The 27,004-nt window shown below is 39.1% G+C and overlaps 2 protein-coding genes across 10 annotated transcripts in view; one reads left to right on the plus strand and one right to left on the minus strand.

Moving 5' to 3' along the window:
* LOC5577013 (protein real-time) overlaps positions 1 to 3,709 on the plus strand; it is a 40,585-nt gene extending 36,876 nt beyond the window's left edge. For 4 of the 5 annotated variants that reach the window (XM_021846930.1, XM_021846932.1, XM_021846933.1 and 1 more), the window contains exons 8-10: positions 780 to 1,038; positions 1,104 to 1,204; positions 1,259 to 3,709. In XM_021846930.1, the coding sequence (XP_021702622.1) occupies positions 780 to 1,038; positions 1,104 to 1,204; positions 1,259 to 1,435 (537 nt within the window). In that variant the 3' untranslated portion in view covers positions 1,436 to 3,709. The remainder of the gene's footprint in view (positions 1 to 779; positions 1,039 to 1,103; positions 1,205 to 1,258) is intronic. The other variant, XM_021846934.1, reaches the window with a different exon arrangement.
* Positions 3,710 to 6,997: 3,288 nt separating this feature from the next.
* LOC5577014 (CCR4-NOT transcription complex subunit 3) overlaps positions 6,998 to 27,004 on the minus strand; it is a 41,498-nt gene continuing 21,491 nt past the window's right edge. Inside the window, exons 2-12 of one of the 5 annotated variants that reach the window (XM_021846939.1) lie at positions 26,799 to 26,896; positions 26,602 to 26,736; positions 26,081 to 26,534; positions 25,800 to 26,014; positions 25,454 to 25,742; positions 22,333 to 22,810; positions 20,439 to 20,500; positions 19,852 to 20,363; positions 19,669 to 19,779; positions 8,595 to 8,804; positions 6,998 to 8,531 (exon numbers count right to left, since the gene is read on the minus strand). In XM_021846939.1, the coding sequence (XP_021702631.1) occupies positions 8,433 to 8,531; positions 8,595 to 8,804; positions 19,669 to 19,779; positions 19,852 to 20,363; positions 20,439 to 20,500; positions 22,333 to 22,810; positions 25,454 to 25,742; positions 25,800 to 26,014; positions 26,081 to 26,534; positions 26,602 to 26,736; positions 26,799 to 26,896 (2,663 nt within the window). In that variant the 3' untranslated portion in view covers positions 6,998 to 8,432. Of the gene's footprint in view, positions 8,532 to 8,594; positions 8,805 to 19,668; positions 19,780 to 19,851; positions 20,501 to 22,332; positions 22,811 to 25,453; positions 25,743 to 25,799; positions 26,015 to 26,080; positions 26,535 to 26,601; positions 26,737 to 26,798; positions 26,897 to 27,004 lie in introns of all 5 variants that reach the window. The other 4 variants (XM_021846940.1, XM_021846937.1, XM_021846935.1 and 1 more) reach the window with 4 other exon arrangements.

The raw sequence follows: 27,004 nt of genomic DNA on the forward strand, positions 1-27,004 counted from the left end.
ACATAGGTCTGTTTCAAAATATTTTCACGACTTTACTTGTAATTTATTCAACAACTACAATTTTTCTCAACATTTCAGCATTGGCGTTGGTACAAGGGGGTAAAACTTTGACGAACAGTACAAGAAAATTATCTCTTTCTTTCTGGCGTCCCTACTGAGACAGAGCCTGCTCCACAGCTTGGTGTGCTTATGAGCATTTCATAGGTTAATAAATGAAAACTTTCTTAGTAAATCTACCATTTTTGCAAATATATTTCGCGAAGAATACCGTACTTTATAAACAATCAGTGAATAACCATAATATTTTATGCCGATCGATTCTCCGATGTATTAACATTATAAATGGTTGTACGAAAATCTGCTCCAAAATGTCCACTACATAAGACGATCGTTGATTTATTAATTATCAAATACAATGCAACATACCACATTTATGCCGCTGCTTGCTCCATTCATATATGTATAATGTTAGTCCATCTCCGAACATGGAACCAGCGACACCATCCGATCAAAGAAATCCTCATTCCAAAGCGATCATTTATATTAAGATTTCATCAATCCATTTATAAAATTCTTTTGGTATGAAGCTGTTTAGTTCATTTTCATTACAGTAGTAGTACAGCTAAATTGTATTCAAAATTTTAACACGATAGTCAGTTTCCATTAAACCTGCTTAACCAACGCTTAACTTTGTTCTTGCAAATTAACACTTCAGCATCGGGATGGAAGAAATACTTAGCACCATACTGTGGTACAAGCGAATCCTTATCTCATTTTAGACTATGATCCATGAAGGTGGTCTCATACCTAAACATTTGTACAAATCGGAGTCTGTAGAAGAGCATAACGGTGTACCCCACGGACACGAACACCATGGTTTGTACAAATCGGTTGATTTGAAACCGGGTCAGATGTTCGAGCTGGTTATCAAGAATACCGACCCCAAATCGGTACTGACGTGGGATATTGACGTGCTCAAGAATGACATTTTGTTTGCGCTGTACAGAACCGATAAAGATCTGGAACAGAGTTTCAATGGTAGGATACGGTAATTTACTGATCTCGGATCACATACATTGATGGGGGTTTTGTTTCGATTGCAGATTCGTTTTCATCCGTGTTCGATAACGCTGACATGAAAGAAGGCGTACACTACACTAGACTCGAAGAAAAGGTCAGGTGTAAACCCAAGGAAGGTGTTCAAGTAAGTATCATGGTTGTTCTTTGATGAGCGTATTCTGATCTAGTATCTCTTCAGGGTTCCCATGAAATGGCCACCGCTGGAACATACGTTCTGCAGTGGATGTGTCCGCCATCTTGCGATGGTCCTGCTCAATTGATGTATTTTCACGAGATTCTTAGCTCCGCCAACTATAAAGGCTCAATGACTAGTCTGCAGTCGGGATTCTCCTCTAACAGCTTGCAATCTCGATGATGCGAAACCTTTGAGACTGATTTTAGCCCGCGCCACTCGGGGGGTCATTAACATGAGCAGCACCCATTATCATTCTCTCAAACAAGCACAGAATCTCCATTACGATGGTTAAAAAGCATACCGACAACCATTTCACATTGGTGACACGAGCAAAGTTGCATTTCACTTGACAAATTACTGCAATTTCAACGGTTGTAACATAGATACAATAAGCAAACAATCAAGTAACGAAGAATCTTTTAACGGCATGTTTAGAAGTGCAAAAATCGGATGCGCGGAATAAGTTATGAACACACAAAAGCGGTAGAAATCTAGCATCAATTAGGGAAAGTGCAAGAAGTAATAATTAGATCAAAAATGAATAGTACATTCATGTCCTCGTGACTTACACATAAGACAATAGCAGGCAGCAAAGTGCGGTAACCTACACGTAAAAACAAAACAACTGTTTAACAGAAGTTCACGATCGCAGATTCTACCTTATGAAAAATACAGCTGACGAATCATTTTATACTACAGAACCTACTACTTTCAAATGTCACAACTTATTGATGTTGCACGAATACACTAGTTGAAGGTAAATCAAACGAAATTCTATCTGGTTCTAGCAAATCCAAATCATAGTATAATTGTGTATACACAGAACAGTACGGAGATTACTCTGCTCATTTTAGAAAAGCCTATAAACCCAGAGATCAATGTTAACCAGAAATCTTTAATATAAGAGATTTTTGGACACGATTTTTTTTTGTTAGGCGAACAGTATCATTTAACTCTTTTTGAGTATAAATATCAGAAATAACTTAAACCCAAATTATTTTAACTGGTTTACAAATCCTTCAAGTCAAACATACTAAAATTGTCTCTCATTTCAACACTTCTCATTGCTCTATTGGCTTACAATGGCCGCTTCCACGAATCTCTTATACAAAAGATCCCTAACGAAAACCACATACTATCTGTACTTCAAACTCGCTGTACATGAAACAAAATTAGAGCTTTGAATGTAGAAGCAACGTAGACCGCATCCAACGTGAAATATGAATCTCTATACCTCACATTCATCAACTTCATTGCCAAGCAGACCATACTTATGAGGCTTATAGCGATTACCGATTCCCATTTTTAAATCTCCTGCTATGTTTTCCTCGTTCTTTGCAGCTTAAGTCCACTTTCGTATCTACACTACTTATTATCGTTACAGATTTTTGTCATTTGTATTTAGTAGCATACGTATCACGGGTAGGTGAATAATAGTAATAACAGTTATGTAAAATGTCAAAGTAAATCTCTGTGATAAATTTAATAAAATACTTTTTGTTGAAAACAGAACCGCAATGTCGATAGATCAGAAACATCACAAACAGTATACGCGCCTATGTTCATCATTGCATGTTTCCCATCTATAGTTACAGGTAACTTTCCCTATTAACTTTAAGTCTCAGACTTTTGAGTTCATCTTTTCTCATAGGTTTAGAAAGTTTTACAAAAAATGTACTTTTCTCTCGAGCACGTCATACCGATAAGTCCAGTCAATACAGCAAACAGATTCCAACCAATGAAATATACGTATAGACATAAGCGAATCATGAAATAAACTTCTGCAAGCAGATCATTCAATGCATGAGAAGGACAGATTATATCCACATATATTTTTGAAACAACTCAGATACAAAATACATACATAATCAACAAGTAGTAGCGCAATAGTATTCAAACACAGACATAAATGCAACATTAAGGCAAGATTCCTGTTTTAAAGTTCAATTCAAATGATAACATTCATCGATACAGCTACTGATTACTACAAATTTCGTTGGATCGATTTTTTAACCTATAATCCGTTATGGCTGCGGCAGTCAATGTTCCTTCTTCTTGACAACGGATTTTGTATGGAAGGTTTTATGTCGCAACTTGGCATCTCCATAATGAAAAGGTTAAACTGACAAGTTCTAACATATTCCAAACAAAATCCATTACCATGAAAAAGGAAAGTCAATTCCCTGGTTGAAATGACACAAAATTAATTACGATGTAGGTTCAATTTAAGCAAAAGGAATCGTACTTTAATAAGGAATTGAAGGTCTTATTATTATATTGAATTGTTCAAGCAAAATTGCTAAATTTGATTATAATCTGGAATATTGAGGCAAAAGTGCAACACAAAAACGGAAAAAACTGATCCAAGATCAATGAAATTACTTAGCCAGAACGTGTGGTGTGGTAGCCGACCGGGAGGATGTGAATAGTAAATGGATTATTATATTTAACTGATATTTTTGTAAATTATTTTATTTATATAGAGAAAACTCCCTTTTGTAGCAGCAGTCGCCTTCTTTTGTCAAGAACGAGTATCGTGAAACGGGATAACTTTGATAATGCGGGTAACATTGATAGTAGGGGACTCACGGCATAAATACTAAACGAAATTAAACATCTTCTGTTAATCAGTTAAGCAAAACGACTGCAAAAGTAGAGAGCATAAGTATGACACTTCATGTCAAAACTATTTTCGTTGGAAGTGATAACATTTGAAGCTTTATACATATACCCTTTTGTCATGTGTACCTTTCTCAAGTGATATTCCTTATGACTCTCGTTTCATGGTACTCGTTCTTGACAAACAAAACAAAAAAACAGTTTCAAAATTGCTTGCCTGATTACATGATCAATCGCTAAATTTGAATATAATATGTGGATTTTATTTGCAAATTTTTCAATGAGTTCATACATAGGTCGAACTTTTGCCCCACTATGGCCCAAGCAATTGTTTCCAAGCAATTATGCAAAAACTAATACATTTCAAAGCATCCTTATGATAGGGCTAGAAACGCCCTTACATAAAATATTGAAAAAGATTTTATCTTTATTTAATTCCATGCAACGAAAGCTTGACCAAAAATAAAAATATTCACGTCCAAAAACAACAAACAGCCATAACTTTTCCAAATCCCAATAGATTTTTTATCATATTTGAAGTGAAAGTCTCTTACTTTAATAGCATTCGAACCACCATAGCAGTTATAAGTTTTATTTTGAATAGAGCTAGAAATCTTAAAAAAGGAAACTCTTGCCCCACTCGAACTTTTGCTCCACTTTACTCTATTTAAAATTGATCTTGTTTCAAATACTTTACCACTCTCCAGAGAACCGCCTATTTGGAATTAGATTATCAAGTCGCGAATGAACGCCTGGCGCATTTGTTGAAATTTCTAGTAAAATTATTCGTGATCAAACGTCAACATCCCACCGCAAAATCGCTACTGTTTGGAGGTGATTTTAACCTCCAAATTGCCAAGTTAGTTCTAATAACCTCCGTTATGTGAAATATGGTGGCGCAGCTATCGTCGCAAGTTTATCGTTAAACAGTCAATTGAATACATTCAGTTTATGTAAGTATTTCTTGGGAAACAAACTACCAAGTATAATTCCAACAAATTTATGAGTAATTTAGTAAATAATTGTTAGTTGAAATGTTAAGGTTTCCTTCTTGAAAGACTTTTGTTGGTATTCCTTGAAATCGTAAGATGTCGCCATTGTTTACTCCAGAAATGTCACCATATGTTCACTAATCAGGTCTGTCAGGAATTTTAATTGTTACATTAAATTTTCCAATTTTTACCAGAACTATTATCACAAACTCTACCTATACCTATATATAACACAGCGTAAGGAAAATAACATTTTTGCGTGTCTCAAGGGTCAAATTATATGTCTCTAGTAGATTTGGAGTTGCTGAATCTAATGCTGTTCTCAGAAATGTTCCAACACGTCAACATTTTATGCCACAGGTCGCCAAAGTTATATAAAACATTGGTTTCTGCTAAAATTAGGTTCCTTTTTGGATCCAGATTTTAAATCCACAAAATGCCGCAGAAAATTCTTAAATACCTCCAAGATTTCAGGAATCTACTAGCAATTTACAGATGTTGCTGGCATCTCTCAGGAAATTTGCCAGAAATTCGCGGGATTTTTTTGAAAGGAATCGTCTTCATATTCCGTTAGATTTTCATACACTCAAAATAATCCAAACGTCATTCTTACGTGAAAACATACATGGCTTTTTCCATCGCACTTTCCACATAGCTCTTACGTGAATCATAGGTAGCCCAGAATGAACGCATGAACTTTTGAACTTCGTCCATTCCACCAGCGTTATACGTAAGAGCTACGTGGATTTTCCGGTAGCCTTTACGAAGCGTTTCAATAGGGTCTAGATGGTTTTGCATTAAATTTAACTGTAATAAAAACCAACCTCATTTCTAATAGGCATTGGAAGAAAACTAATTCCCAATTGGAAAATGTAAACATACTTAAAAGATTGTGATATTATTATATTCAATCTGAACATTTTGAATCCTGTTTCCCAATTTTTGTGTGTTTGGTCTGTGTAGCCTTCGCGTGCTATAATTGATAGATGTTATAAATGAGGTATAAAATGTGAAGTAATGCAGGGATTCTTCGGTATTCAAAGCATATTTACCTTGAAATCAATCTTACACAGGGTTTAAAATTCAGCAGCTTCTGAAGTTCTTTAAAAATTGCCATCTTAGGATTTGAGCTCAACACCGAATGTACGTACAATATGCAGATGTCAAAATTAATTTAGGCACCTACGTGAATTTCACGTAAGTGCGATAGGTAACCTCAGTAACAATTACCGAGTCACTGTTTGGTGATTATGAATAGCTTAGTGATCTTTATCTTGGTCAGGTGAAATGGAGGTAAAATGAATATGGATTAATCTACGATATTTTTCACGTAGCAATGACGTTTGGATTATTTTGAGTGATAGATAATAAAACAAATTAGAGGTAAGCGGGATATAGTGAGTACCCAGCATTATCATCGTAAATTTACCTTCATAAAATTAAAATTAAAATGTAGTCAGTAATACAGTAATCCTTCAATAGTTTGTAAACGCACGACTAGTTTCTTTCAACAAATGTGGGCTTCGTGGCCGTGTGATTAGTGTAGATAGGTACCATTTGATCAATTGAGAAAATGAGGAGATTTAATGTATTAAAAAAATGTACAAAACTTACCTGATTTATTAAGCAATTTTAGCCGAAAAAGGCTGTAAATCAGGACATGTCCTGCTAAATCATGACGGATTGTTGTAGTAACCAAGCATTTAGCCGCATCGAGTCAAGAAGTGTGGGTTCAATTCCCGCTGCAGTCCGGAAAGCTTTTGGTTAGGAGCGTATTTCGACTATGCCCCAAGGCGTTGCATGCTAGTCCGTGGTCTAGCGTGTGCTTCCTTCAAAGGGCAAATGCTTCCAGTGGACGGCATTAACTCGTGGCTAAAAAGCGCAAGTACACAAATTATACACAGATGATCTCAGCAATAAACGATGGGAATTAACACAGAGCTAACGAGCATATAAACGCAATTTTAATATATAAGTTTATTTTGTTTTTTATTTTATCTATAGTTATAAATCACATTTGAATGCAGTTTTATTTTCTCATTTCTTGTTTCATTTTTTCTGGTTTCAAGTGTGTTGCTGCTATCCACATATCAATTGAACAATGTATTTTAACCACTTTCATTTATTAGACTATGAACGGACAGTCGTTCCTGGCTTATGGGGCGTTTAGTTATAATTGTTCACTGTTCCAAAAAACCTGTTATCTTTGTTATCTTGTCGCTCGGTCTTCACATCAAGATATAGATGAACGTTTCTTGGTTTGTTACTGTTAATCGAATGGAAGGAGCAATTTCTTTCCGGTAAAAGAAACAGTGCTATTCTCGCTAGTTTATGTTGTTCAAAAAACGTGTTCTAATATTTCCAATATATGATTTGTTGTTTTCATACTTTTGCTGTACTATTTTTTTATTTGCATTGCATTTGGTGGTTGGTGTGTTGTGTGTATATTTATAAAATGAATGTCCTTACTATTATACGCTGAGTCTTGTTCTACAATGACTGATTTTTCCTACTACAACTATAATGATGATGACTTTTATTCAAAGACTGACGGGCGAAAAAAACTGCTTACTTTTTGTGACTTTTTCTTTTATATTTCTTAATATTGAATTATGTTTGAATAACTCTAAGCGAAAAAAGATGTTACACAGCACATGCTAAAACGGTTCCGGTTGAACTGTCTATTTGCAACCAATCACTATTCTTCAATGAGAATTAAAAATGCTTTACATATTGATCAATAGTGCTGAAAACGAAAGTTACCGGCATGGTCATTTGTGAATAAATAGTTTTGTAACATTTAACTTTTCGATTAGCGCTCCAAACAAGTGCCTTATCCGTTTGCATAACAAAGAAAGTTTCTCCAGCAGAAAAAAAACGGCAGGACAACTAGTACAAGGAACAATTTAGACAATTGGAATTCAAAGCAACGAACCCTAATACGACCTTGATGGATGGCAGTACATATATAAGCGATGAATAAAACGAACATGAGTAAACTTCCAAAGTCGGACGTAACGAAAGAAAAACGTAAATTTCTACATACAGCTTGCGCAGCTAACAATCGCTACAATATGCGTGTGGATGTGCTTGTGAGATTTTCAAATTTTGGGCGATGTTCTGAGCAATTTGGGCAATGCCAATCAACAGCTGAAAGTGGTTAATATTCCATTTCATCTCCCCTTTTTTCGTGTTGGGGGCCTTTCTCTTCTCTGCGGGACTGCCTCTGGGAATTTGGACAGACGGATCGGATGTCTTCGTCTCAAAACAGGATTCTTTGATGCAGAAAACGAGCGCACTGTGCATTGTTCTAGGACGATTTTTACTAAGCGAGTGTGGAACCTGTACGAACCCACTATTTAACATGGGACAAGGGGTACGAATGAAAAAATTCTCACGTTTCTCGATGATGGCGATAGACTTTTACAGTGCGTTTCGAGTTTGTTCAATTTGACCCTTGTTTGTTGGTTTCAAATATGCTTTCAGTATATTTTCCGATTTTTTATTTTTTCAGTTTTCCATTTTTATAATATTTTTTTAAAAAGAAGTTCCACAATCATCGTAGATCAATTCAGGTCCCTGTCTTCTAAGTACTTGTATTCAAAAGTGAATCCTTCCTTTTTCCGTTGACCCCACTTTTCATAGTCGAAGTAGATGTAGGTGCCCTGTCAGGAGGTAAATGAAGTATTATCATACACATTGGCAATTGAACAGCAATTTTTACGTACCTGTTCGAACTCTTCGTTGATGATCTTCGGCTCTTCATGGCGCTGGAACCACATCATATACTTCGTATGAAATCGCCAGCTTTGCTTTTTGAGAGCCTTCGCCGCCAGATATTGCGCCTTGGTGCCCTCCATGTAGTAAAACACAAAGAACAACGTTTCAGGCGAAAGGCGCTGGAAAAACTCTACCGTGTCAGAATGTGGAAGTGGTTGCTGCAAAAGAAGACGGAAGGCATTTTCGGTTGAGGATTTGTATTGATTTTGAACGATTATTGATTAATCAAGTAATGTCAAACAACTTTTCAGTGTGTAATACAATTGTGCGAAATGACCCTATGCCAAAATAGTTTTCCGGGAAATATTACTTTCCGGGACTCGTGTCTTTGGGAAACGGGTTCCCAGGAAATGCCGTACAATGATATCGAACGAGTTTGTGCCAAACCACTTTATGTCACATGAGCTCACCCGATAAGAAAAACTTTCAGACATGTGTTTGTACATCTGTATTGCCTACATGAAAAATATGGGAAACCCATATTTGAGTACCTATTTTTTAACTTACTCTTGAGTAATTTTTCTCCCCCTATTTCAATCATTCCATCTACATCTATTGTTGTCAGAGAGCGAAGAGCAAAACAACCCAAAAACCGAACCTTAGTGCGTTAACTCAAATTTGATTTAATGGCACAGTACTGAATACGTGTTGAATTCGCGTAACACGGACACATTTTGACGGTGCACTGGTTGAAATCCCCCTCGCCCGATGAGGTTTGCGGTGGCGACGACGATAGGCGCTTCAAAAAGCGGCTTTGGTCGATTTTCTTCAGCCTTCTCGTACAAATCTTGCCTTTGCGCACCGATTCCTGCAGGGCCAATTCTGGAAGCGCGAGTCAATTTAGAAATCTTGAGCGATTTCACTATTCGGACGCTGGATTTGCAGCCACTTGATGATCAACAGCTTTGTGCCTCTGGTAGCGAGGGGCTGAGCAGGTTCGGAGGAGCTCTTACTAGCTCGAAAGCCAAAACAGAATGAAACGAAATTCAACGAAGGAGGTATGATTTATACCCTTAGAATAGCAGATGATGCTTCTCCTTACGTATTCTTCACATTCTGATGTGGGAAGTAGGCTATATGAAACTGATGCCTTGGCAAAGGATGTACAAGATGAGCATTATGCTGTTATTGCATCTTGACGGCACTGCAGCAGCGTCCTCGGAAACATCCTCTAATTGCCGTATTGTCAATTATTCGTAATAAATCAGATATTGTATGATGCTTCGAAATGAATTAAGAGATTATAGCAAGTATGTGGTAAACACATTAGGAAATATTACACAAATAACTCTTTAGTACGCATTTGTTGGTTCTGAAAAAGGCCGATTGAATTGTTGAATTCGAGTAATTGAAATCCTCCTCGCTCGATGAGGTTTGCGGTGGCGATGACGATGGGCGCTTCAAAAAGCCGTTTTGGTCGATTTTCTTCAGCCATCTCGTACAAATCTTGCCTTTGCGCACGATTCCTGCAGGGCCAGTTTTGGAACCACGAGTCAATTTAGAAATTTTGAGCGATTTCACATTCCGTCCGCTGGATTTGCAGCCGCTTGATGATCAAGAGCTCTGTGGCACAGATAGCGAGGAGCTGAGCAGGTTCTGACACATTTGGCGGCGCACATACGATGACGATGGACGCATCAACAAACGGTTTTATTCGCGGTGGATCCGATATGCGTGTTGTTCCATTCGCGTCCCATTAAAAACTGAGCTGAGGGTACGAAAGGGACTCGAGACTTGCTCGCCGACCAAATTCACAGTCTGACGGCAAAAACAAGAATGAGCGAAGAAGCTGGAATCAGTCTGCTTTTATAGTGCGAAGCGGAACGCAAAAGAAGCGTGGAAAACTACTTGAACGTGATTTGTTGCACAAGAAAGGGGTCGACATTTTCCCAATTTTCAATAGTTTATTGTCAAAAATCAATAGTTTTCTCCATTCGAGAAAATTGTTGTTTGTGTTGTTCGACCGATTGGTGGAAAAATATTGAAAATCTATCGACAAATGGCTGAGTTATTAGCGTTCAAAATCTAACATAATTTCGTGACGGTCGCAAAACTTTAGATTTTCAATACAGCGGCAATAGATGGCTCTTTTTAGTGGTAGTAAAAACGAAATTCTGAAGCAAAGAAAGCACCACGGAAGATGAATAAAACACAAAAAGTGATGTTTTTACATTACACTTGATTGCTAATCACAACTATTTTTTGATCCGGTTTCCTAATTGCAAGTATTTTACGTTATTCATTATTTTCCATACGTTTTGACAGTTCTCGACTACTATTCTTATTTGCGTGTAGCGCGTTCAGTGAGTGGAATACAAACATCAGTGTCGCCGCTCGGCGGCCAGCATAGCATAGCATAGCATAGCATAGACTGACTGTACATGTCAATGGTTGCTACTCCGTGATTGATCGGAACTGGTAAGAATTGCACTACGATCCAAATGAATAAGGGATGGGAGTTTCCGCTTACTCTCGAAGTGCAATTTTAGCAGATCTAATATTATTGATCAATAACGGCGCCGGCCAAGTCCTTACAGTCAGTTGGGATGGGGAAGGAATGTTAGGGTGTAATGATTGTTGCTTCTAGAGACCGAGAATACCTCTGCATCTCCACAATCACCACGGGGAGGGTGTTTATTAGTGAGGGAGGAAAAGATCTGGGAGTCACCTCTGGTCGGTGATGCGATCCATGGACAAGGGGGAAATATACGACTTGTATTTAAAGCTAGTTTTGTATTTTTGTCTCGAGAAGTTTTTGGAAAAATACGTCAACATCTATAATGTCGAACAATTCACAAGACGTTTTTATTAATGACGAAAACTGAAAATTACATGTATATATTTTAACTTATATGAAACAGGAATAATGCCGACACTTGTAGTGACGAACCATACATAGTTTGTTTGAAAATTACATATGAGTATTACTGTGCATTTTGTCTCGATATGGTAGAAGTTTTAGAAAATACGTCAACATTCACAATGTCAAACAATTCAAAAGATTTTTTTAATAAATAATTTTTAATAATGTCAAAAAGAGAAAAATATATGTATATTCAAATTGTATAAGAAAAAAGCATAATGCCGACACATATAGTGACGAACCATACAAAGTTTGTTTTAATATTACATAAAAGTTACGCTTTCAAGAAAATATGTGTTATCATAAGCATGAAACGAACTCACCAGTTGGTAATCCATTCTCGACTGAACACAAAACTGACACTGACAGCATAACTTCTTGGCGTCCCGAAAATAAACCGTCTTGCTTGGGCCTTCCCAAATACGTACCCAGCAAGACGCTCCAAAACAGGTGAAAAAAAAAAAAATAAAAAAAAAAAAAAAAAAATCTCCGGCGACGAAAACACGCGCGAATCCGTCACCAAAATCAATCGGACGACGCAAAACCGAACTGTCCTGCTTGGGCTTCACGAAGCACTACCCAGCAAGACGCTCCAAAACAGGGGGAAAAAAATTCTCCGGCAACAAAAACGCGCGAATCCGTCACCAAAATCAATCGGACGACGCAAAACCGAACTGTCCTGCTTGGGCTTCACGAAGCACTACCCAGCAAGACGCTCCAAAACAGGGGGAAAAAAAATTCTCCGGCATCAAAAACGCGCGAATCCGTCACCAAAATCAATCGGACGACGCAAAACCGAACTGTCCTGCTTGGGCTTCACGAAGCACTACCCAGCAAGACGCTCCAAAACAGGGGGAAAAAAAATTCTCCGGCATCAAAAACGCGCGAATCCGTCACCAAAATCAATCGGACGACGCAAAACCGAACTGTCCTGCTTGGGCTTCACGAAGCACTACCCAGCAAGACGCTCCAAAACAGGGGAAAAAAAATTCTCCGGCAACAAAAACGCGCGAATCCGTCACCAAAATCAATCGGACGACGCAAAACCGAACTGTCCTGCTTGGGCTTCACGAAGCACTACCCAGCAAGACGCTCCAAAACAGGGGGAAAAAAAATTCTCCGGCATCAAAAACGCGCGAATCCGTCACCAAAATCAATCGGACGACGCAAAACCGAACTGTCCTGCTTGGGCTTCACAAAGCACTACCCAGCAAGATGCTCCAAAACAGGGAAAAAAATTCTCCGGCAACGAAAACGCGCGAATCCGTCAGCAAAATCAATCGGACGACGCAAAACCGAACTGTCCTGCTTGGGCTTCACGAAGCACTACCCAGCAAGACGCTCCAAAACAGGGGGAAAAAAAATTCTCCGGCATCAAAAACGCGCGAATCCGTCACCAAAATCAATCGGACGACGCAAAACCGAACTGTCCTGCTTGGGCTTCACAAAGCACTACCCAGCAAGATGCTCCAAAACAGGGAAAAAAATTCTCCGGCAACGAAAACGCGCGAATCCGTCACCAAAATCAATCGGACGACGCAAAACCGAACTGTCCTGCTTGGGCTTCACGAAGCACTACCCAGCAAGACGCTCCAAAACAGGGGGAAAAAAAATTCTCCGGCATCAAAAACGCGCGAATCCGTCACCAAAATCAATCGGACGACGCAAAACCGAACTGTCCTGCTTGGGCTTCACAAAGCACTACCCAGCAAGATGCTCCAAAACAGGGAAAAAAAATTCTCCGGCAACGAAAACGCGCGAATCCGTCACCAAAATCAATCGGACGACGCAAAACCGAACTGTCCTGCTTGGGCTTCACGAAGCACTACCCAGCAAGACGCTCCAAAACAGGGGGAAAAAAAAATTCTCCGGCATCAAAAACGCGCGAATCCGTCACCAAAATCAATCGGACGACGCAAAACCGAACTGTCCTGCTTGGGCTTCACAAAGCACTACCCAGCAAGACGCTCCAAAACAGGGGGAAAAAAATTCTCCGGCAACAAAAACGCGCGAATCCGTCACCAAAATCAATCGGACGACGCAAAACCGAACTGTCCTGCTTGGGCTTCACGAAGCACTACCCAGCAAGACGCTCCAAAACAGGGGGAAAAAAAAATTCTCCGGCATCAAAAACGCGCGAATCCGTCACCAAAATCAATCGGACGACGCAAAACCGAACTGTCCTGCTTGGGCTTCACGAAGCACTACCCAGCAAGACGCTCCAAAACAGGGGGAAAAAAATTCTCCGGCAACAAAAACGCGCGAATCCGTCACCAAAATCAATCGGACGACGCAAAACCGAACTGTCCTGCTTGGGCTTCACGAAGCACTACCCAGCAAGACGCTCCAAAACAGGGGGAAAAAAAATTCTCCGGCATCAAAAACGCGCGAATCCGTCACCAAAATCAATCGGACGACGCAAAACCGAACTGTCCTGCTTGGGCTTCACGAAGCACTACCCAGCAAGACGCTCCAAAACAGGGGGAAAAAAAATTCTCCGGCATCAAAAACGCGCGAATCCGTCACCAAAATCAATCGGACGACGCAAAACCGAACTGTCCTGCTTGGGCTTCACGAAGCACTACCCAGCAAGACGCTCCAAAACAGGGGGAAAAAAATTCTCCGGCAACAAAAACGCGCGAATCCGTCACCAAAATCAATCGGACGACGCAAAACCGAACTGTCCTGCTTGGGCTTCACCCAGTGTCGCCGCTCGGCGGCCAGTGATAGAAACTGAATGTTCGAAAGATTGTTGTCTGTACTTTTTGCCACTGGCGCGCCAACTGTTAGCGTTTAAGAACGAAATAAACAGTCGTTACCCTATTGACACCCAGTATGTTGCCGTAAAACGTAGTTAACGTCAAAATCATGGTGCGCCAATTATCGAGAAATAACGCTCCTTAATTCGGCGTACAAAATAATGTCACGTATTCTGTTTAACAGATTGAGGCAGCTGGAGGAGTCCTTCGTCGGCGAATACCTAGCTGGTTTTCGTCAACGATGGATCAAATGTTTATCTTGCGACAAATCCTTGAAAAGTTCCGGGAATACATCTTGCAGACTCACCATCTGTTCATTGTTTTCAAAGTGGCGTACGATTCAGTAAAGGGAAATGAGTCATGGCAGAAAATGATAGAACACGGTTTTCCGACGAAACTGATTAGCCTGATTCGTCCAATAGATGGATTGGAGCGAGCAGATGCGCTTTCGAACCTTTTGTTCAACATTGCCTTTAAAGGAGCTATTAGGAGAGCAGGCGTGCAAGGAAGCGGAGCCATCATCACCCGGTCGTATGTGCTCTCCTACGTTTTTCGGACGATATCGATATAATCGAACTTGAACAGCGAGAACTGGACTTACCGTCAATACCAGCAGAACAAAGTAATGATAGCCGGTAGACAGTGTGGTTCAAATTGTGATGTTGGTGCTGAGTGGTGAAAAATTTGAAGTAGTTGAAAAATGTGTATATCTTGGTACTTTAGAGCTGTGCGATAATGACGTTACTCGGGAGGTGCGAATAGTTCTTTTTAAGGGATCCGAAACCAGCTTAATTCCCTTGACCTGCAGACGAAGACAAAATTCACGCTATAAAATACACAACTCCTTCCGTTTACTTTATATGGCCATAAATGCTGGACGATAAAAGAGGTGGACCGAAAGATTTGGAGTTTTAGCGTAAAATGCAGCGAGCATAAAATGCTGCGGCGTCACATAAATCATGAGTTGTACCAAGTATATATAGAAGTGGATATTGTCAAGCTCATAAAACATGGAACTTAAGCCCCAAACACAATTAGAACGGCCGTACGGTACAACAGCCCATTTGATCTACACTTCACTTGTCAAATTAATGTTGAATCTTGTTTAGTCGACATTGATCAAAACATTGACACGTCATCGAAATCGTTGTTGCTGTTTTGCCGTTCTTGTCGTAATGCCGTTGCATTGTGTTTGGCTCTTTAAGCGATTGGCTCAGTACCGAGCTCAGTGGAGACTCCATTCGGCGTAAATTCGTAGTGGATTGTAGTCCATCAAGTAAGTACGTGTGGAGCAGGGGTTGACAAACAAATTGATTTTTACAGCACGAGTCGTACATGTTCAGAGCAAAATTGAAGTCAACAAAGTTTAACTCATTTTGTCCACGCTAGTGATCCTTTATAAGAGAGACATGCGGAAGCTGACATTTCTGTCAAAGTGTGAGCCAATCGAGCAGCGAGAACTGTCAAAGCGTGAGCCAAACGAACATGCGTTATGCTTGTTTTGAACTTTTCTTGAGCAGTAATGTAATCCGCTTGAATTTATTTCGATAATATTTTTTTTTTGCTTTGATAAAAATAATATTTAATTGGTATTTTTCTTTTTTGAGTTTTTGTCAATGCGATATTTAGTAGTTGATTTTTTTTCTACTGTTTATTTCTTTGTAAATGAGGCTCAAAGATCTATAACGAAACAAAATACACTATTTAGCAATGAGGAAGTCATGTCCGTGTTACAATATTATTCTCGACGCCGAGCAAACTCAGCACTGCTGGTCTGTTGCCAAATCATTCCATTTTACATCCGCTTGAATCTGGTGAATTTCCAAAGGAATGGTAAAAGTCTTTCTTGGTACCTATTTACAAATCAGGCAAAAAATCTGATATCAGGAACTATCGTGGGATTGCCATCATTTCATGCATTCCAAAACTGTTCGAATCAATTATTAACAAATGTATTTTTGGTCAAATTAAACACAGAATAACTAATTCACAACATGGCTTCTTTAAAGGCCGTTCAACTACTACAAACCTCCTGGAGTTTGTTGATTATTCCATAATGGCAATGGATAAAGGTAACCACGTAGAGGCTCTCTACACTGATTTTAGTAAAGCATTTGATAGACTTGACATTTCAATGTTAATTTTCAAACTGAGTAAAATAGGTATCGAGAAAAAGCTTCTCAAATGGATTGAATCATATCTAACTGACCGGCAGCAAATAGTAAGATTTAATGACAAAAAATCCAAACCAATTCAAGTCACATCAGGTGTCCCTCAAGGCTCCCACTTAGGACCTCTCTTTTTATTTTATATGTTAACGACGTATCTTTTCTTCTTAAAAAAATACGGATTCTTATATATGCAGATGACATGAAATTGTTTTTAGAAATCATGAAAGACGACGATTATGAAACATTCCATAATGAAATACTTTTATTTAATACCTGGTGTTTAAAAATTTTTATTGAAGTTGAATGTTGGAAAATGTAATCTAATAACTTATAGCAGAAAACGAAACACTCCGAATTTAACAATAAGGTTAGGAAACCAACAAATTAAAAAATGTGATAAAATTAGAGATCTAGGAGTAATTTTGGATTCCAAATTAACGTTCGTTGAACATTACAACACAATAACTCATAAAGCGGGCAATATGCTTAACTTCATAAAACGTTTCGGATATCATTTTCAAGACCCTTATACGATCAAAACCCTTTACGTAGCTTATGTGAGATCCATATTAGAGTATTGTAGTGTTGTCTGGTCCCCATATTTGAAATCACATGAAGAACGAATAGAGTCGATTCAAAAGCAGTTTTTACTATACGCACTCCGCAAATTAGGATGGACTGTATTTCCTCTTCCGTCATATAAAGCACGATGCATGTTGATAAACATTCAGACATTAAAACAGCGACGAGAATATGCCATGGTCGCATTTGTTAATGATATCGTTTCACAACGTATTGACTCAACAAAGCTATTATCTAAATTAAACTTTTATGCTCCTAATCGACAATTGCGTCACAGAAATTTGTTTACTTTAGATCGTTATCGTACAAACTACGCCAAATTTAGTCCTCTAAATCAAATGATGTCTGTTTACAATGAGCATTGTGAAATGATTGATCTTAGTATGCCCCGGACCAAATTGAAATCATATTTTAACTCACTAGGAAATCTTAGAATATAAGAAACAATGTAACTATGTAGTCTACAAATGATTGACGAAATAAATAAATAAAATATATTTATCATATAAAGGATTACTAGTTTACGCATACGTCCTGGAAACTGCTCGTCAGTAGGCAAGTGTCAAACTTAATCACTAAGCTCCCAGAAAGAATTCCACCCTTACTAGGATGGAATCTCAGTAAGGGGAAAGTGGGGCAGTTTGGTTACCTTATGAAAAAGTCGATAAAAGTGCTGAAAGTATTATGGAAACTTCGGGTTTTTGCGTGATTTCCAACAATTCTTAGATCAATTCACAAGATCTGTATGATTTCCGTTGTCCTATAACATTCCCGAATGCATGAGAGATTTTTCAAAATTTGTCATTTTTTGAGTCGATTTTTTACCGATGGGGTGATGAAATGAGCACCCTATATTTGGTTGTAAAATTATCTCATATAATCTAAAAATTTAATTATTCTCTTCATTACACTTGAAAGTTATCAGTATTTATAAACACTCCGCGCAAAAATGTTAAATTTTTAAAAACATTCTAACAGTCAAATTTTATCATTCCAAAATGATTAAATTTGAAAGAGCCATTCGGGGCAATATGGGCAGTTTTTTCGAACTTCATTTATTTCTTTTTCTCTGAGTTTGGAACACTGACTTGTAGCATGTATTTTGCTTAATTTCCTTGTCAGCTTTAGGGTTGCATGTTATGTTAGATGAAATTTCAAGAATTTATGCAGTTTTCAAGGGGTGCTCATTCCACCCCATTGGCCAAACCGCCCCGACTACCCCTATGCTAAATGACTATTATGCCGCACAACTTCATTCCATATGGGCTTCCTTCCTAAGAACAGAGATTTCTGTGGAATATATTCGTCACTAAGGGCTTAATAGACTCAATGTGATGTCATAGAAGTGAAGATAAGTTTTTGTATAATACCAACTACTTACGTTTGATATAATTTAATTGGCATTTGGAATTTTATCAGTGTCAATTTTAATGTTTATTTTTTAGAGTATGCCATCTAAGAGTTTGGTGTTTCGGCTGATCAATTTTCATATTAGGTTTTATGGAAGCAACTTAGTTGAAGTGATCAAATGTGGATAGTGTTCAAAATTAATGAAAAATGTGTACAACAGTCATTTAATTTGTAGAAGACTAGTGATAATGATAATAAATCTTCGAGCTGTTTAGTAGAATACCTATAAGTAGATGAAAAAAACCGAATTTAGTACTATACCATTTAATTCCACTAGAGTTTGTATCCTTTGACAGATACGCGTATTTCGACCACAACTGTAAGGCCGTCTTCAGTGTCGTGTACTAGACTCGACTCGAGTCTAGTACACGACACTGAAGACGGCCTTACAGTTGAGGTCGAAATACGCGTTATCTGTCAAAGGATACAAACTCTAGTGGAATTAAATGGTATAGTACTAAATTCGGTTTTTTTCATCTACTTACTAGTGATAATGGTTTAAGTTGATGATCGATGGTCTTGGCTTACTAAAGTAAATTTCTATATAATGGGAGAGGGACAATTTGTTTTATTCGTTTCAGAGAGCGAGTAACGGCGCTTTAGCCGAGGCTATAATGCCAGGACATAAGAAGGAAATATCTTTGTCCCATCCCAGGAAACCGATCTCATCAATGGAGTGTGCATTAACTTTCTTAGCAACGCCACTTCCAACGATTCGATCTATCTCTCCCTGAATGAAACGGTTGGTACGGTTGTCCCCGTTTCTTCTTTCCTTAAATTGAAAAATGTTCGTCTATCACGTTATTCATTCGTGGATAATTTGATCGCCGTGAATTTCGCAATTACCTTCAAACCCAAGTCTGCACAGTGGGCCTGGCCATTTTAATACTTGTATCATATTTTCTATATGCTGCAAATATTAATGCTGACAAGAAAATACTAAAAGAAATTCTGGTGTTTCCAGGATGCTTTTCATTATTGGCTGTGCAAGCACTTAGATTAGATTGTATTAGATTAGATTATTTTTTAGAGTATGCCATCTAAACGGATTAAAATTGACATAATTTCTTCCTTAGAGATAAAGGGAGTCAAGAAAGTGTTCACGGTCATAAGGGGTAAGAACTGGAGAAAAACAATATTTGGGCACCTCCATAATTCATTGTGGTATGAAGTGAAACCCCTTTGCTTCTAGGTCGCCTACTTATACTTTTGAGCATGTGCCAGAGACTATAATTACCTGTGGATAATGCGGAGGTGTCTGCACGGGCTGTCGTTGCAAATAGGACTTCAGCCTTTCGGAATCACTTGGCGTTGGCAAGTGGTAGTAAGCGGCTTCCATCATTTGGAACTGTAAAACAAACGGAATCAGTCAGTGAAACCCCGGCCAAACATGAATTCGAGCGAGAATCGTAATAATTACTTGTATCTGATGTTCTTTCTGCAGCGGCGATGGCCCAAGCGGTGCCACGCCTAATAGCGGCGGTATGTGCGCTTCGTTCGTGCCGCTTACTTTCATACTGGCGCTGGTCACGTTAGGATTCGCCGTATTTGCAACGATACTAGTGCTAGTGTTGATGATAGCATTTGGCCCGTTGCTGATGGCAGTAGATGACGACGTAGGTATCAGAGAGTTCGCACTGTTGGCCGGATCCACCAGGGTAAACGGCTGCTGTTGTTGTGGCTGTTGCTGTGGTTGCGTTTGTTGTGGTGGTTGCTGCTGTTGGGCGCCGGGCTGCTGCTGGCCTGATTGAACAGGCTGTCCACCGGGTTGTCTTGTATCGGGTTGGCGCTGAGGTTGCTGCTGTACCGTCGGAGGTTGCTGCTGCGTTTGGGTACCGGCTTGGGAGGCCTGTTGCTGCACCAGTGTACTGCTGGCAACCGGCGACGGGCTAGATTCCAAACCTCCGCTGGTCCGGTTTATCACTTCCTGGGCTATGTTTTTCAATGTAGACATCGGATGAGTGCTTGCTATATGCATTGATACAGCATGATTGGTAGCATTCTTACCGAGTGTTGTAGGACCGTTTAGGAGTTGCTGCTGTGGCGGGGACATCAAGCTGGGGGATGCCCTAAAAATAAAAACGATGGTAAATTTAGCGGAAATCAATACCGGTTATTCACGGGATCCCCCGACCATTATCAGAAATCAACTCTATGCAGCGAGCCAGATTACATGGGAATCAAATGGAGGGTCCATAATAGGAAACGTCAAATTTGTAAACATTCCTATTATGGACACAGGCGGGGTCCATAAAAGGCATGAGGACAACAGTTTTCCAAACAAGTACTTCACTGGCTAAATCGAATGATTTTGTGTGTTTTAAAAGCGTACTATGAAGTAAAGACATGGAATTTGTTGATAGGCAGCACAAAACGTAAATCCATCCAAGATATTGCAGAAAAGCGCCAAGAATGAACTTCAGCGACTAAGGGGTCCATTACGAGCACTGAAACCCTAGATTTTGATTGAACATTTCATTTGATAATCACGGCAAATGCAGAACCGTTGAAATATCCCTAATTTGTTTTGAATTTCTGGACTTGGTTCCGGGTCATTTGGCCGAATGCCATTTGGCCGAATGTCATTTGGCCGAATACCGTTTGGCCGAATGTCATTTGGCCGAATACCGTTTGGCCGAAGTATGAAATAATAGTGAATTACAGTTAGCATATTATTGAAGTGAGCTTCGAAGATGAATTTCAAAGAGCTTATTCAGCTTATTTTCAAAGAAGGTTAATTATCATTGATATACAGATAATTGGCTCTTTGATATCAGTTCAACAAACAGTCAGTGCTGAAAAAAGAACATCTTTAATGTAAGCAAATATTCACTTCTCTGCTAGTGGTAATAGCTGCCAGCAGAAGCTTTTGCATTGTGTTTGTAGTCAGCTTTTGACAGTAACTAAGACGGTTCACGAGTTATTAGTCTTGCTTTAGGACTGGACTGCTTCGATCCCTCGAATCGTATTAAGTAAATTATTTCATAATTCTAGTAACCGCAAATTTTGGCTTCTTCTTTTCACAAAGGAGAAACTGTGAGCTATTTCCTCGTAATTGTTCACCGAGTCAATCGGTTTACTGCTACACGCAAGCAATGGTGCAGAGCTCAGTTCAAACCTTGCAATCTTAATATTGGAGGAGAAACAGAAAGAGCAGCCTATGATCAAAAGAAGGAAAAAAAACTCTTATGAAAATTTAAGCAAGTGCTATGCAAACAACTTTTATATTAGTATACCTACAAAGAACTGCCGATGATTTAAAGAAGGTAAAATTCCCTATTAACATATAAGCTGAATTATTGCCAACAGTAACGAAACCAGTATAACTCGAAAGAATAGCCTATGCTTAAAAGAAGGAAAAACTTCTAATGAAATCATAAAAAAAAACTTGAACCCTATCATACCGTTGGTAGCCCCTGATGAAATAACCATGATCTTTGAGTTTTGATGAAATAAGTGGAGCTTACAACTTCGTCCTTAATTAACGGGTCAATTTTATCATTCTGAGTGAGCACTTATATAGCGACAAACATGACGTCCCGTCACATCATTAAAGTCAATTAATTAGCTGATCAATTATTGGGCAACACCTAAGAATCTTACACATGAGTGTTGTAGTAATTTGATATTTTTTGTTCGTAATTCGGCCAAACGGCATTCGGCCAAACGACCCGTTCGGCCAAATGGCATTCGACCAAACGGCATTCGGCCAAATGGCCAGACACCGTTTTGAATTTCTGGACTTATATCATCAAAGGTGCATAACTTCATGAATTTTTAAAATTTTGCTCATACATGGAGTTTAGCCATATAAAAAACGACTGGTGAGCACATACTTGATTAAGATTTTTTCTGATTACTGTCTGGGGAGCATCGTGTGATCACGACCAACGATAAATACCTGCTGCTGACAGCCGAATTACTAGGAGATACACAGTTATTGATGATATTCGCTCCACTACTGCTAATCGTTGACGCCGATGAAGTCGTCATTACGTGATTATTCTCGATACCGGACGACGCTGACGTGAGCGCTCCTCCGTGTGGTAGTGGTATGGAATTTTGGCCAGGAACCTGTTGGGGCAGCTGCTGCGATTGCTGTGGCGTGGGTTGCGGGGGCACGTTACCACCGGCCACCACGGACGCGGCATTCGTTAACAGACTGGACGCGAGGTTGGTCTGCTGTTGCTGTTGCTGCTGTTGCAGGGCCTGTTGCAACTGTTGACTAAGCGTAGGTTGAGATGCATTTACAATCTGACTGAGGTTGCTAACTGCCGCACCGGATGCATTAGGTGCTACCGCTGACGACGGCTGACCACTCGAAACCGACGAAGTCGTTGACGAAGATGTGACACTGGTTGGATGCAACGTGCCGTTTTCTGGAAGAGAAAGAACGAGTTAGATAGTTACATTTAAACTGATGGGATCCCAAACTTTTCGAGTGCGTGATCCATCCTGTCGTTAAGCTTCTACCTTACGACCCATCAAGAAAAAATATAAAGAAATTAAACTTATTTGTTCATTTGTTACTTTTGTCATTATTGGTTTTGTAATATTTAAAAGTCACTAACGCCCAAATATCATCTTTTACCATCATGTTGATTGTTAAGGCCGCATGGGACGTCATTATAATTACCCTATCCATTTGAAGAAGCAAATCTCAAGTACCACTCCATATATCGATATGGAACATTTATCATATAATTCTACATATGTAGTGTACATCACATTAAACTAAGATCCTAACTTCTAAGATTGTACTGAAACTTCAAAGTCATTAATCCCACGAAGGAATCATCCAACAATAATGCACTTTTTATTTTGGTTTTGTGCACTAGCAGAAAGCTTAAAATAAGAAGATCAGGAACGTTTACCTACTATTTCTCCAGTGTAGTGCCTTTGAAAACGCGAGTAGGGTTACAAGTCGGCCATTGTAACGGCCATCTTTGTATTCCAAGATGTTTCACCTTAATGTTTATTGAAAGATTATTAAAAGAAATTAAGAGGAACATTATAACGATTGAAATCATGGTACAAATAATTGGACTCGTTGAATTAGCAGGGATAGAATCCTGAGAAAATTGAGAGAATCTCTCACGTATCGCTCTCTGTAACTATCATAACATGCTGCACATTATGAGAGACTGTTTATCGTATCCTGCTACAACTTTGATCAGATTGGGGGGATAGTAGTGCATGATAAAACCCTTCTAAACATGCTCCAAGCCTGGGGGACACTATTGCTATTGGAAGTTCGTGGATTGTTTATCGTACCAGTAAAGAAAAACAACTATCCCCAACGGTAAACAAGCGAGAATAATGCATTTTATCATCGCTCACTCTTTGGGGCTCTCGCTCGCTGCTTCCATTTATCAGACTTGTTACACCTTGCAATACAATGACGATCATGGACCGCAACAGATGGGATGTTTTTCTTCGCTTGCTTTGATCGTGCTTCATACTCAAATGAGAACGAATTCTGCAATGCCGGAGAATAAGTGAGATTCTTAATCTTGTAGGGCGAGGTGACAATACTCGACTTGAATGAAAAGACTCACTTCAAATTAAACTTTCGAATTGAATTTTGTTACTTTGCTAAACACGACTGAAATCTCGCACCTCGTAGAAAAAGCATTGTTATTGTTCTGAAGAATTCATTCATGAACAGAATTATTCAATTCCATGAATATCACATTACCCTTTCCCATAGAAAAAATAATCAAAAAAATTTTTCCTCAGTGACCTTTTCCGAATGACTATCGGTTCGCAGTATTTGGCAATAATTATTGAATAAATTTAATGATTTTTATTTTAGCAAAGTTCTGGGAAATTATAATAACAAAAAAACTAATATGCACGTCTCGACATCTATCGCAAATACATACAGCGACTTTCAGAGCTGGTGATTATACTGTTGACAAACAGTCTTTCTTGGTCAGGCTTTTCGAAAATCATTATAAAATCATGAAAGTACACATCCATAATAACAGAACACTATAAGGATTTTGAAAAATTAGTTTGAGAAATTTGAAGTTACGCACTTTTTAATTTTGGAATAAGGTGTGGGTAGGCATCAGTCCTACTTAATTACATTCAATATTGCATGAATATTTGTTTGTTTCATTACATTTAATATTGCATGAATTGTGTTCGTGTTGGGTACCTCTTAATTTGAAAAACCATCAAAATCAAGCTCATGTTGATTGAAAAATGTAAATGTTGATAAAATTCAATCATGGATGTTCAAAGGCTACACTATTGTTCATATTTGTCTATACCAGAGCTGTTAAATGTCATGAATTTCACGTGACTTTGACATTTGAATATTGCTAATATCATCGCTCCTAGTGAAAAAAAGTCATCGGGAAATGTTTTTCCCGGCGACTTTTTCCGAATTACTATCGGTTGCCAATATTTGCTAATGCGATATTTCACATACGAGGGTGCTATAAGCATTTTAATTTTTCCAAAATTTTGACATTTAACAGCACTGGTCTATACGCAAAGTTAGCAGAATTATCAAATGTATTTAATGATCAAATTTGACTGTGATTTTTGCATCAGCCACGCGTTTTAGAATAGTATGCAGTTGTGTGTTACACGGTTTATGAGCTATGATCCAAAAATGTAAAAATGCCATTTCACGGAATTTTAGTACTAAAACTCTACCGTCACGATATGATTACAAAACAAGAGCCTTTTAGTGTAAAGAACATTTCGTCCGAGAGTTGGATCAAGAAATTCCTAATAGTTTGTGAGATATAGCCGTTAAAGAAAACCCAAGCTAGGGTTTTGCTAGTATGGGCCAAGATCTGGAGAGAGAATTTGACGATGACCTCGAACATTGCACTGTGTAATGAATATCTTCAAATCGCTTGCCAACATTGTATTGCACATTCGAAAACCTAAAAAAATATAACTTTTTTCGCGCTCCATCCGAGCTTTTCTCACGACCTTCCGATGGGGTAGCGACCCATAATTTGAGAAACTATGAACTAATCGTAGCTTAGAATTAAACTTACTGGGATGTTGTTTTGCGACGGCCGCAAATGCAGGACCAATTATGGTCTGAACATGTCCACCAGGAGGTGCCTGTGGAGCAACAATACCGGCAATGTTAGGTACCACCGCTCCGGCCACAACTGCCGCTGCATTCGCGTGGTTTTTACTCGGTGTCGAACTTATCAAACCCGGCTTGCTACTGGACGTATTGTTGGTGCTACTGCTGTTACTCACAGCAATGCTTCCGGCAGTGGCTGATAACGCGCTGATGTCCACTTTGTTTGGTCGGATTGCCGTAGGTTTCACCGGCTGGAATGGACAGTAGTCAAACAAACCATCTAATCACAACCACAACCAACAACTTACCGTTATCTTCACATCTTTCGGTCGTTTGTCGCTACTGCTATCGACGACAGCAACGGATGCATCACTGCTGTGGTTGTGCATCGTAGAAGCACTGCAGTTCATCACAGGCGATTGCGACGGGCTTGTTCCAGAGATTAAGCTGCTGGGAGATCCTGCGGTTTCGTTACTGTTATTGCTTTCCGTTCCTCCCGGACCCATGCCTGCTAAAGGAAGAACTAAAAATCGTAAAGTAAAAGAATTTCAACTTCAAATTAATGAAGCTTGTGTTCAATCTTTCTCACCGGATATTTCCACTTCATCTAGCCCGATGATATCGTCGTAGATGTACTCGTTCTCCTCGAAATCGGGTTCCTGCGAGGATTCGATGTAGTACTCCACGTCTTCCTTGATCTTTTTGATCTGTTCCACCTCCACACCGTCATTATCCAACATTCGGAGTAACGTTTCCAATTTGGTTACGTGGAACTTGTGCCTCTCCAGCTTGCCCTTCAGTTCATCCATCTTCTCTTGTTTGTCCTTATCGAGCTTCTTCTTTTTCCCTGCTATCAGAGATTCGACCTCGCATTCAAACTGGTCGATCTGAATTTGCAGGCTGCTGATGGACGTTGTCAGCCAACTGCTGATTTCCTCCTTCTCACGCTGCGCAGGGTCCATCTTTTGCGCAGCTCCAAGGCCTTCCTTGGAGTATGCTTTCGTTTTCGTCTCCCGCTCCACTACTTTGAAGCGTTCCATTTGCTACAACGGAAACAATAGAATAGATTACCGGATGTCTATGGATGGAACTAGCGATAGTGACACTTACAGTTTCTATGAGCCGTCGATTCTCCAACAACGCACTCTTGTCTTTGATCTCGCCGGATGCGATCCATGATTTGATCTGATCACGTAACCTCTGCAGCTTCTTGATTTCCTTCTTGAGATCGGCTTCATATTTTTCCTGGAAATATCAAACGAAAGTCGTGTCAACATGACGGTACAAATCAAAAGGTATTGACGGACCTTTTGATTACTGTTTGTAGCATTGTGTACTTTCTGCCAGATATCCTCGAACGTTTCTACTCCTTCAGTGACCTTCTTCAGACACCGATCGATTTCACCTGTGTTCAGAAAGGACAAAAAAAGGAAGTTAAGGTCAGTACCATTTTTAAGCGCAATATACATTTTTCGATGACATGAATAATTTTATCAGAAGAGTAGTATATTTT

The sequence above is a fragment of the Aedes aegypti genome, chromosome 2, assembly GCF_002204515.2.
Source record: "Aedes aegypti strain LVP_AGWG chromosome 2, AaegL5.0 Primary Assembly, whole genome shotgun sequence".
Lineage (NCBI taxonomy): Eukaryota > Metazoa > Arthropoda > Insecta > Diptera > Culicidae > Aedes > Aedes aegypti.